The 11100-nt window shown below is 44.1% G+C and overlaps 1 protein-coding gene across 1 annotated transcript in view; it reads right to left on the bottom strand.

The window, feature by feature from the left end:
• Nucleotides 1-405: 405 nt before the first annotated feature.
• Nucleotides 406-11100, bottom strand: part of SPTLC2 (serine palmitoyltransferase long chain base subunit 2) — a gene marked incomplete at its 5' end in the record, with an annotated part of 77992 nt that continues 67297 nt past the window's right edge. Inside the window, 3 exons of the mRNA XM_084263976.1 lie at nt 406-1163; nt 6373-6502; nt 8701-8836. Coding sequence (XP_084120102.1) covers nt 1044-1163; nt 6373-6502; nt 8701-8836 — 386 coding nt within the window. The 3' untranslated portion in view covers nt 406-1043. The remainder of the gene's footprint in view (nt 1164-6372; nt 6503-8700; nt 8837-11100) is intronic.

The following is an 11100-nucleotide window of genomic DNA, read 5'->3' as shown; positions in this document are numbered from 1 at the left end:
TTCTCCTAACAGCCACTCATTGCAGAGGCCTGGTTATTGAGGGGTTCTGGTCTTTACTTAATCCCAGCAGCACCCTTCAAGCACTTAGCAATGACTTGTTCATGGTTTTGTGATAATTCTAAAGCAACAGAAATTAACCTGAAGATGAGAAAGCAACACACACACACTAAACCCACCTTTTGCTTTTGTTTTTCTGGTTTTTAAACTGAAGTTTGTCAGCAGGAAGACAAAAAAAACCAACAACAAAACCCCACTCCATCACTTACCCTATATCAAGAGGACAATTAGTGTCAAAACCAGGAGACAATCTGGTATCCATAGTGGGAAGGAAAATAGGCTAGAGTCCCAGAAGTCCTTCTGCTTGTGGCTTACAGAACTAAATGATGTTTGGGAACAATGGTCCTGTCAGTGACGTGTCAACAACACATTTATTTTAAAAAGGCTAAATTCAAGTTTTAAACACAAGTAACTGCAAAAGAAAAACAAAACAAAACAGAACAAACCACTTTGGTTGATTATCCATCTTGTTAAATACGTCAGAGCTAGCAATCAACAGCTTCTCTAGGAAATCTCCAAGAACAGACAGGTCAGCTCACTCCTTACTGGGAAGGTCAGACACCTAGCAGTGGCACTGGTAATGCTGCCATGCCAGCGTCACACATGCTCACAACATCTCAGCCAGCATTTGAGAGGCTAGTGGTGCATACAAAGTCTGAGCTGATCAGCCACAGGCAACTCCAGTTGCTGTGAACTCACTGAGACAAATAAATAAGAAAAAAAGCCAAAGCAACAACAAAAAAAATAAGATAAAGGCAAGCACCTCTGGGGCCAGGCCCCAAAGACACAGGAACCAAAGCTTTTGTTTTTTTACTCCTTTCCCTATTTACAAAATGCCATTTAGAGCTGATGTGGCCACTTCAGTATTGTGAGGAAATGTCTTATGCTAAGCAGTCCTAAGTGTGTTGTTCATGGATGCTGTGGCCTGCGTGCCACAGAGTGTCCCACAGGCTGTGTCCCCCCCCACCAAGGCACGTGGAGGGAGCTCAGTCTTCTGTTTCTTCATAGGTTGTCTCGTCAAACGGCCGGTCCAAGAGAGGTACCAAACGGTGACGGGAGTATTTCAGCTGCAAAAGGTCCCCAACTTCACTGATTTCTTTTAAAGCCTGAGGAAGAGATCACAGGAGGTCAGCAGATGGGACAGATGGAAGCAAGTTAAGTCAGCACACCTTCCTTCCTGCGTGCCTGCAGCCTTCTCTGACAGCCCCTCTCACTAAGTGAGATTTTACTGTGCTAGAAAAGTCAGTAGCTTCAGAGGTGCATAGGACTTGGCTTTGATTTTAGCACTCAGAAGTCTCCAGACCAAGTGAGCAGCAAGGGGTCACTTAACCAAGAGAGACTCTGCACCGACCTGATTACTCCACTTCTAAGGTTTCATAATAACCAGCAAAACTACCTCAAACTTCAGTCCTCCCCAAAAAAGCCATGCCCATTCCTAGACAATTTCTAGGCCAATGTTTCTCCCTTCCCAGAGGCAATAAAGCTGAAGCAGGGAAAAAAATGTACATGGAGATCTGACTCCTCTTTATGTATGATTCAGGATGAAAGCAGCACGTGTTAGCACACCCTCTCTGAACTACTGCATTTCTTGAACTGCAAGACAGTGAAAGGCAAACTGCAACACTCTGTTAATCAGTTCTATTGATGCATTAGCTGTAGCTACATTTGGTTAGCTTGCATTGTCCAGATACAATGAGATGCAAACTCTGCATGGCAAACAGCACTGCATGGCAGATTTCTGCCAACCAACCTAAGGAATGAAAAAAAGTTCTTCTGGGTAGGATCATTGTGTCCAGTTCTGGGCTCCCTGGGATAAAAAAGACAGGGATCTCCTGGAGAGAGTCCAGAGGAGGCTACAGAGATGATGAAGGGCCTGGAGCATCTCCCCTGTGAGGAAAGGCTGAGTGAGCTGGGGCTGTTCAGCCTGGAGAAAAGAAGACTAAGGGGGGACCTTATTAATGTTTATCAATATCTGAAGTATGGGATGCAGGGGGAATGGGCAGCCCCTTTTCAGTGTCTGTGGGGACAGGACAAGGGGCAATGGCTGCAAGTTGGAGCACAGGGAGTTCCACAGCAACATGGGGGAGAACTTTTCCCCAGTGAGGGTGAGGGAGCCCTGGGACAGGCTGCCCAGGGGGTGTGGAGTCTCCTTCTCTGGAGAGATTCCAGCCCCATCTGGACGCCGCCCTGTGCAATATGAGCTGGGGAGCTGCTTTGGCAGGGGGGTTGGACCCCATGAGCTCTCCAGGTCCCTTCCAACCCCTGTGAGTCTGTGATTCTATGATCCCAAGTATTTTCTAGCTAGAAAGCAAGCCCCATTGACTTGAGGGTGACACAAAGGCAACACTCAGGCAACTGACCGCCCAGAGCACTGCTAGTGAGCTAACAAAACCTTTCCCCACTTTGACCTGAATGCAAACGTTAAGGAGTTTACCTGAGATCAAACAGCTGCTGGTGCAAGAAACAAGGAAAGTCCCTGCTCAGTTAATCATACTTTCTTTATGTTGCAATCTCTTTGATAAGACCCCAGTTCACGATAAGCTTTGTTAAAAGCCAAGCCCTAAGCTTCGTTTCCCTACAGAACACTCCCAGAGCAAGGTACAAAGTCAGTCAGTTGGTGCAGACAACTCTGCAACGGTACCTGATGCTAATTATATAGGCAAGTGGCAAAGAAATGAGTTCAAGAGATGACCTCCAAGTGCAGTGTGATTTTTGAACTCCAAGGCTGACACGCTGCACTCCCCTGAATTGTAAATTTATTCAGGTAGGTGCATTCAGCATTCCTTCAGAATGCCACTATATTCAACATCAACGCTCACTCCAACAAACCCTGAGTCATACGCCCGTCTCTGGAGAGAAGCTGGCAGACGGGGGTTAATATTCCTACATGCTTTTCCTTCCTGGATGGATAGTTCAAAGTTTTTGTTTCTTTAAACAATGGCCCCTCATGCTTGTTATATCTGGCAGCAAGACCCTCTCCACTCTCAAAATCTGGTTGAATGACAAACCCAGAAGTTGGACCTCGGTAAAAACAAAACAAAACAAAAGCGTGGCCACAGTTTGCCAGAGCTTTAAGTAAAGATGCCATATGGAACCAATTTAAGGTTGAATTTCTGTTGAAAGAGTCTGTTAACTGTTATTCTTGAATGCAGATTTAGGATTTTATTAATTTAAAACAAAAAGGGCCATGTGACCAGCAAAGACTACAAAGGAAATGGCATTGGTGAACTCTGACTTCAGGAGTGTAATATATTTTTCATCACCGAAAAGAAAGCACCAGCCCACAGGGATGCAGGTTATGAGGGACTTCACTCTGATCCTGAGCCAAATATTTTCAGGCAAGGAAGTTTTATTTACATAAAACGGTTAAAATTGTAACTGAGAACCGTTCCCCCATCATGTGGGTTTATTTAATAAGAACAAGGAAACATTACAAATATCAGCATTTACAAGACAAGGTTCTCTTCCCCATGCTCCCAAGTTGGATAAATCGTGTTTGGAAAAGATGCCATAGCTGCCCTAGTTAGCATCCCTGCACACATGGATGGGCTACCAAGTGCTCCTCTCTGCCAGCTCTCTCCAAGTCTATTTATTTCAGTTATTTTTCTTCCTGGATACTGTGGCCACAGCTCAGCAGAGGAACCAGATCTGAGGGCTGCCTTAATGATTAGCTGCTTGAAATCAATCCCCTTTCACTGCATCACAAGAAAACACAACACAAGGTCACTGACACAAAGCTTGCTCCATATTAACTCCTCTTGCCAACGGTCTGGGCTCAGAGCATGCAGCTGTTTTGAACCTTAAAGTGGATTACACTGACTTGGAACAAAGCCTCCACATACTGAGCTAAATCAGGATTTCTTCATTCACTTCAAAATTCACACCTCATTTTGTCCTCGATTAATTTTCTTAGGCAGACAAGCCCTAATATATTAAACAAGCATTTCCTCCATTTAGAGCATTTAGCACCTACAAGGGTACTCTAGAAATGAGCCTTTAGAGTTTTCTGGAAAGCAGAAAGACTTTAAAGTGAACTGACAGGAAGAGAGCTTTTTAAAGCAGAGTAATAAAAGTTACAGATTGGTTTTGGAAGAGTGAGCACAGTACTTACACAGACCCTGCAAAAGCAGCTTGTAAGGGTACAGACTCCAGCTAGTCACTAAGAGACAAGGACAAGAACCTAACCAACAGCAGGACTGCTTGATTGCTCAGGTAGTGCCAGCAGCACACCAGGTTTGCATGGCTTCAGTTGTAGCTCAGTTTGCAGCAGAATGATTTCAGAGACTTCAGTTTTCTCTCTTTTCCTTCCCTTCCACTCATCTCCTTTCCCTTCGTCCCCCCACATCCACCTGGCCAGGAGTTCCTACTGTCTCATTCCTGTCAGTTCTACTGCCATGCTCTGAGCCACATCTGTGCTGTGGGGGGAAGGAAGGGAAGGAGCAGCCCTTCCATACAGGAACAACTGAATTGGGGTAACTACGGTAAGGGTAGCAGGGCAAGTAGCTGGGATGGAACTACTTGAGCAGTCTGCTCTGAAGAGTGTCAGAGCAGACTTACAAGGCAGAAACAACTCAGAAGCAGCAAGGACAGCAACAAAGATACATGCCAGGGTGTTTAAATGATACAGAATATACATTACCTAACTGCACAGACCACTCCCTTGCTATTTTTCTTAACAAAGCTGAAATAAAGAGCCATTTTCAGCTGTTCAATTGAAAGTTCTGGGGTAGTAAAGTGTGAGAACTTGGAATTTTTTCTTTTTTTTTTTTGACAAGTCACTAGTAAATACCTCTCTGTCCCACTTGCTGTTGATGTATGGAAGAGTTACCACCTGATCATATATCTGGACACAAGTTCCCCTTTATAACTCCACGACAATTACTCCCAATCACCTTCTTGTCCACAAAATCTTTGAAAATAGTTTCAAGGATTCCCCTCCCAAGGATGAAGGCAAGGCTTCTCAACCTGCAGTTCCTCTAATCACATTTCTTGCTCTTCAAGTCAGTGGAGACATTTGCTTTTTTCCAATCCTCAGGAACCTGCCCCAAGGATGATAATCAGGAGTGGCCTTTCAGTGACAGACAGCTCCCTCAACACTTGTGGGCGCAGCCCATGAAGTCCCACAGACTTGTGTGTGTCCAGTTTGTTTAAATGTTCCCTTATTTGCTCCTCCTTCACATCAACAGGGAGTCTTCACTGCTCCACGTTTCTCCCTTGATGTCATGGGTCTAGGATTCCTGAAGGCAGGTCTTACCAGTAAAGAGGGAGGCGACAAAGGCACTGAGTACCCTGGCCTCTTCATTGTCATCTGTCACCTGATGTCTGTGTCATTCAGCAGCAGGGACACATTTTCTCTGTTCCTTTTGCTACTGATATCCCTGTAAAAGTATTGCCTGCTGTGTTTCATGTCCTTTGACAGACTCAGTTCCAGGTGAGCTTTAGCTTTCCCAACCCCATCCCTGCATGCTCAGGACTGTGTCTCTATTCTTCCTGGGTCACCTGCCTCTGCCTACACCTCTTAGATGCTTATTTTTATGTTTTTGTTGGTTTGTTCATCTTTGCAGCCTTCCCATTACCTTTGGTTTCCTGTAATCAGAATGGACCATTCTTCAGTGTGGGGAAAAAAAGACCAACCAGCTGTCCTGGTCATGTCCTGTCTTTGGGAGGATGGGGCTCATTTCAAGCAGGCCTCTGAACAGGACAGAGCCTACTCTCCCCTTAAGTCCAAGGTAGTGACTCAACCTAGCTTAGGTTCTGAGTCACAGAACAGCAAAGTGGGGAAAAAAATACAATGGAGAACTTTGACAGAGACTGAGAAAGCCCAGGTATGTGTCCATCAACAACTCAAAAATTGATGTAGTCAACACAGCAAAATGTACACAAAAACTGTTATAGTAATCTCTGGAATAAAAATCCTCACTAGTAATCAAGTGCTGAGGTTTGCAGTTGCTTTTGAGAAGAATATAGATGAGAGGTTCTCTGGCCTTTTTTTCCCCTTACCTTCTGCATTGAGGGTCAGAAGCAGCAGGATTTTTTCCTTTTAAAAGAGGTGGTGGATGGTAGAGCCTCTTAAGAGAGGAAAAAACACTTCCTCAACGGAATCAGACTGCCTCTCACATCAATTAATATAGGGAAAGAAAAGCCCCTGAGACTTACTCTAGACAGCCATTGTTGCTTGCTCTACTGCACAAGGCTTTGAACATTGGGTTCCACTGGTTTGTGTACCAAACATTGAACCGGTCTACAAAGACTAGAGAATGCCTGGATGTGTTTACAGAAAGCAGGAGCAAAATGAAGACAAGAGGAGACACTTACCGTATCAAGCATCTCTTTGGTATGAGCTGCAGACAAACAGAATCTGGCTCTGGACTCGATGATGGGGGTGGCAGGGAAGCCCACAACCACAACACCAATGTTCCTCTTCAGCATCTCACGCCCAAACGCACTGCCAGAGACACAGGAAAGCTTGTCACAGTCATCCCAGTGGAGGCAAAGCAGCAGCTCTGTGGAAGGCAAGCCTGTGAGGCTTTGGAGCTTCCAGTTCTTTCTTTTTGAGCTGTTCCACAAGCCTTTATTTAATTCAAAGCCAAGGTGGTCCTGCTCAAGAAGTTTCACTGTTTGAAGTTCTAAGGAAGCTGAAAGATTATACATGGCAGAGGCAGCTGCTTCTAAATGGAATTGTAACCAAGGCTTGTAAACCCCCCGTTAGAAAACATATTTTTGCTCAGAGGTTGGACTATAGAAGGAATACCCCACGCTACACTCCCCCAGAGGAGAGGCTTCTGCAGTTTGAAGATGGTTTGTTTTCACCAATGTAAAGTGCATCATGGTGCCACAGAACGTGCCACTTTTAAGCACCCATCACTAGCACCACTGAACTGCCACAGTAAATTCAGATCATCTAATGTGACACCAGGTATTTTTCAGGTAGGTGCAAAACTGTCATACAGCTGTCACACAGTATCTTCAAAGCAGCAAATTCTTAGGGGGATTAAAGAAATCAGTGGCTGTGACTTATGCACTAGAGGCCCTAAGATTTAGATCATTTCTGTACTGGCAGTACTACTGTGGGTGTTTCTACAGGCCACAGAAAATGGTTAATCCTTTCTGAACTGACCTTGCCTTAAACTGAAATGAACTTAAAGAGACTCACAAAGATGTATAAAAGGTAACATCCTTTTACTAGGCTCTTAAATTTATTGCCTTTTACTTCTATTACAACTGTTTTCCTCATAAATAGGTGCATCCTGATACACTTCATTTTGCATCCATTTAGTACTCCAACTGTTTTAAAACCAGACTACAAGAGACAAAGAAAGGGTGAAGTAGACCTGATGCAGTCCTAAGGGCCAGCTCCCATCAGAGCTCTGTACTCTTGTTTTTCACTAAGCTACTGGCCCAACTGCTCAGTGAAAGAACATTCCCAGGGAAGGGATTGTACTGCCCAGCAGAGCAGCTGGGTGGTAGGAACAGTACAGCTCTGTGCTGGATGGTGCACACTGCAGACTCTACAGCACCCATAGAGGTTATAGGGCTTTTAAATGTGGTTACACAGAGAAGGGTGGAGGAGGACTGTAGCTTCATGCAGAGTGCCAGAAGATGTTTTCTCCCTCACAGGGCTTAGCCAGACTGAAGCCTAACTGAGCTAGAAGAGCACTGGAGATGCTCAGTATGGCTTAAAATGAAGCTATGCTTGCTAAATTAGAAAGTGTTGGTTGAGCACTCTTATACATGGACAAGCTGCTATCAAAGCCAAGCTGTCCATGAAATCTGGCTTTTCTTTACGTTTCAAAAGTTTTTAATGTACATATTCTATTCTGTTGCAGAATTTTAGCCTTAATTATCCACACAGTAGCCCAGAAGTCCATAGGCAGTTATAAAGCTATGTGCTACAGTCCTGTTAGTACTTACAATAACAGTATCTCAGTTATTAAAACCAGACTTCTTATAAAAACTTATGATTCATCAAAAACAGGTTGTTGTGTCCCCCCCCACCCCTGCTTTTTCTTTTTTTATTATTTTCAGAGTTCATCTGTGGAAATATTGGCTGCTTCTGCTCCAGGACCTGGATGAATGATTCCTCTAGTGACTTTTAATGTAAATTTCCATTCAGGGGCAGCCACAGCTTCTCTGGGCCACCTGTGCCAGGGCCTCACCACCCTCACAGGAAAGAATTTCTTCCTCCTATCTGATCTAAATCTACTCCCTCTCAGTTTAAACCCTTATCCTGTCACTACCTGCCTTTGTAAACAGTCTCTCTCCAAATTTCCTGTAGGGCCCCTTTACATACTGGAAGGCTGCAATAAGGTGTCCCTAGAGCCTTCTATTCTCCAGGCTGAACAAGCCAAGCTGTCTCAGCTTTTCTTCATAGCAGAGGTGCTCCAGCCCCTTGATCATCTTTGTGGCCCTCCTCCAGACTTGCTTCAACAGGTCCATGTCCTTCTTATGTTGGGAACCCCAGAGCTGGATGCAATGCTCCAGGTGGGGTCTCACAAGAGTAGAGTACAGAGGGGAGAATCACATCTCAATCATCATAAAAGCAAAAATCAGACCAGTATTTTCTTATCTTTAGAAAAGTCTTAATATTCTTGCACCATCCTAGTTTTAAAGAAGATGGATGATATGTTACCCTGGTAAACCTACCCAATTTTTGCTGGCATGTACAGCATCAGAGGCACAACAGGGGAATCTTCATTTCCATAGATGATAAAGCCCATCTCTTTCAGTCGTCTCCTGAAGTATCTTGTGTTCTCTGCTAGCTGCTGCACACGTGCTTTCCCTAGAAAAGAAATTAAGATAATAATAATATTATTATCTTAATTATTATATAATAATTAAGATAATATTGTGAATACAATAGTCCTAAGACACAGACTAACTGCAACACAAGACCTCTAGCTGTAGCACAAACTATGAATATACTGCTTGTGCCTACGTTAAGATGTTAAAATTAAACACAAACTAGAGTTTGCAGTTTCTTGTCCCTCATGTAATCCAGATGAAGCACTCATTTTCTGTCAAGGCTGTAGCTGAATGGACTAAGAGAGGCACAACCATCAAGTCCTAGCATTCCCTAGTTTTTCCATACCAGGTTTTTAACCAAGAGGTACCTGCCAGAACAATGCTTTTAAACAAGACTAAAGATTTGCTCAAAATTCACTGGTAACTGCATCTTGATACAAAGTTTGCTTACACTCTGTCTAATTGAGATGTGTTCACCATGTTTTACCCTGCTTGTATGGGTATTATGCCTCTCCTCCTTAGATCTGCTTGCTGAACCGATCATGTGGCTGCTCCCTAACCTTTTCCAGTTAAAATGAGCTGGGTTTAAATTAAACCGATTACTTCCATAAGCCAGCTCACTTCACCTAAGCACCCGCTGCCAATTTATCACGTGCCCAGCCAGTTCTGGAGGGATTTGGGGTTTTTTTTCCCCCCCTTTTTACTCTTGTCAAAATTAGTACACAGGACATTAGGCTGCTAGGATAATTGAAATACTCCAGCTATTCAGATGTGCACAGGACAAACCATTTATCAGTTAAATCCCAACCCAGCACAGCGCATGATGTTTCTGTCTTGCCCAGGGAAGGATCCACATCACCTCACCTAGGCAGGTGCTAATGTATTTCTCATCAGTTAGTACTCTAATATGCTTAAGAGATTAAGCACTCTGCCATCGATGACACTCTACTACACATCTATAATTACTTGTCTCTGGTCCACGGAGGCTATTTCTGGATAATTGATGATGCAAACACTGCTGTCACCAGATGGGTGATTCACACACCCAGGCATCACATCTACAGCAGCGCCCATCTGTGTGTGCCACACAGCCAAGTCGGCTGCTAGATACTCATCATCTCCCTTTAAAGTTGTAGATAACAGAAGGTGATTAGCCAGGAGGAAGGCTGGGTCTCAAAGAAACATCCAACACCCACATAGCTCTGCTCTAGGCCAGAACAAATGTAATTTTAAGAACCTACATATTTTTTTGTAGCCAAGACTATCAGACATTCCACCCACAATCATGCAATCAAAGGCAAAATCCCATCAAAGGCAGAGCCTGAGAAAAAAAAAGGATGAAACCTGTTAAGTTTGCAAAACTGGGCCTATCATTAGTGGGTAGGAGCTGGTATTTTTTAACAGCATTCGCTGCCATTTAAAACTTCTCCTCTTCTCCATTAACAGCATTATTTCTTAATCCTTTCTCCCCCAGAGTTTCTGCAGAAGCTTATTTCTTCTTCCCCCAAAAGCAGTAAGATTTCAGTAAAACACAAAGGCATCTTGTGCTTGAGAAACTTTATTTTTTAATTGTCTCACTTCAGATCCTCTAGCAGTGACTGTGCTTTCTTCTATGCTTTCAGACCAATTATTTGGTTATTTTAAATACCCTAGATTTGTTTCAACAAATAAAAATGTCAACAAAATAAAAAGAAACAGGCCTAAGGCTGCAGGGGGACCTCATTGCAGCCTGCCAGTACCTGAAGGGAGCAGAGGAACAGGAGGGGAATCAGCTTTTTAAAAGGGTAGACAATGGCAGGACAAGGGGGAATGGATTAAAACTAAAGGAAGGAAGGTTTAGATTAGATATTAGGGAGAAGTTTTGTCCAGAGAGAGTGGTGAGGGGCTGGAACAGGCTGCCCAGAGAGGTGGTGGATGCCCCATCCCTGGGGGTGTTCAAGGCCAGGTTGGATGGGGCCCTGGGCAGCCTTGTGTAGCTCCAGGCCTGGAGGTTGGTGTCCCTGCCTGTGGCAGGGGGTTGGAGCTCTGTGATCCTTGGGGTCCCTTCCAACCCATGTCAGTCTATGATTCTATGATTCTAATGCAAAATACTACACAGTGGGTCAAATGCCACCACTTGCACTTCTGTGAGACCACAAGTGTCCAGAGCATCTACATGCAGAAAAAAGCTACTTCTGAGAAAGCTGCATCCACCTGTGTCCTATACACAAACACACAACTTCTGATGACATTTTAAGTCAGTGATGTACAGCCCCATCAGACTACATGAGGTTTCACCACTGTGAGAGGAGTAGTAGTAAT

This window comes from Gallinula chloropus (assembly GCF_964237585.1).
Source record: "Gallinula chloropus genome assembly, chromosome: 4".
Lineage (NCBI taxonomy): Eukaryota > Metazoa > Chordata > Aves > Gruiformes > Rallidae > Gallinula > Gallinula chloropus.
Note: the sequence above shows the minus strand (reverse complement) of the source record. Positions and strands in the feature narration are given on the sequence as shown.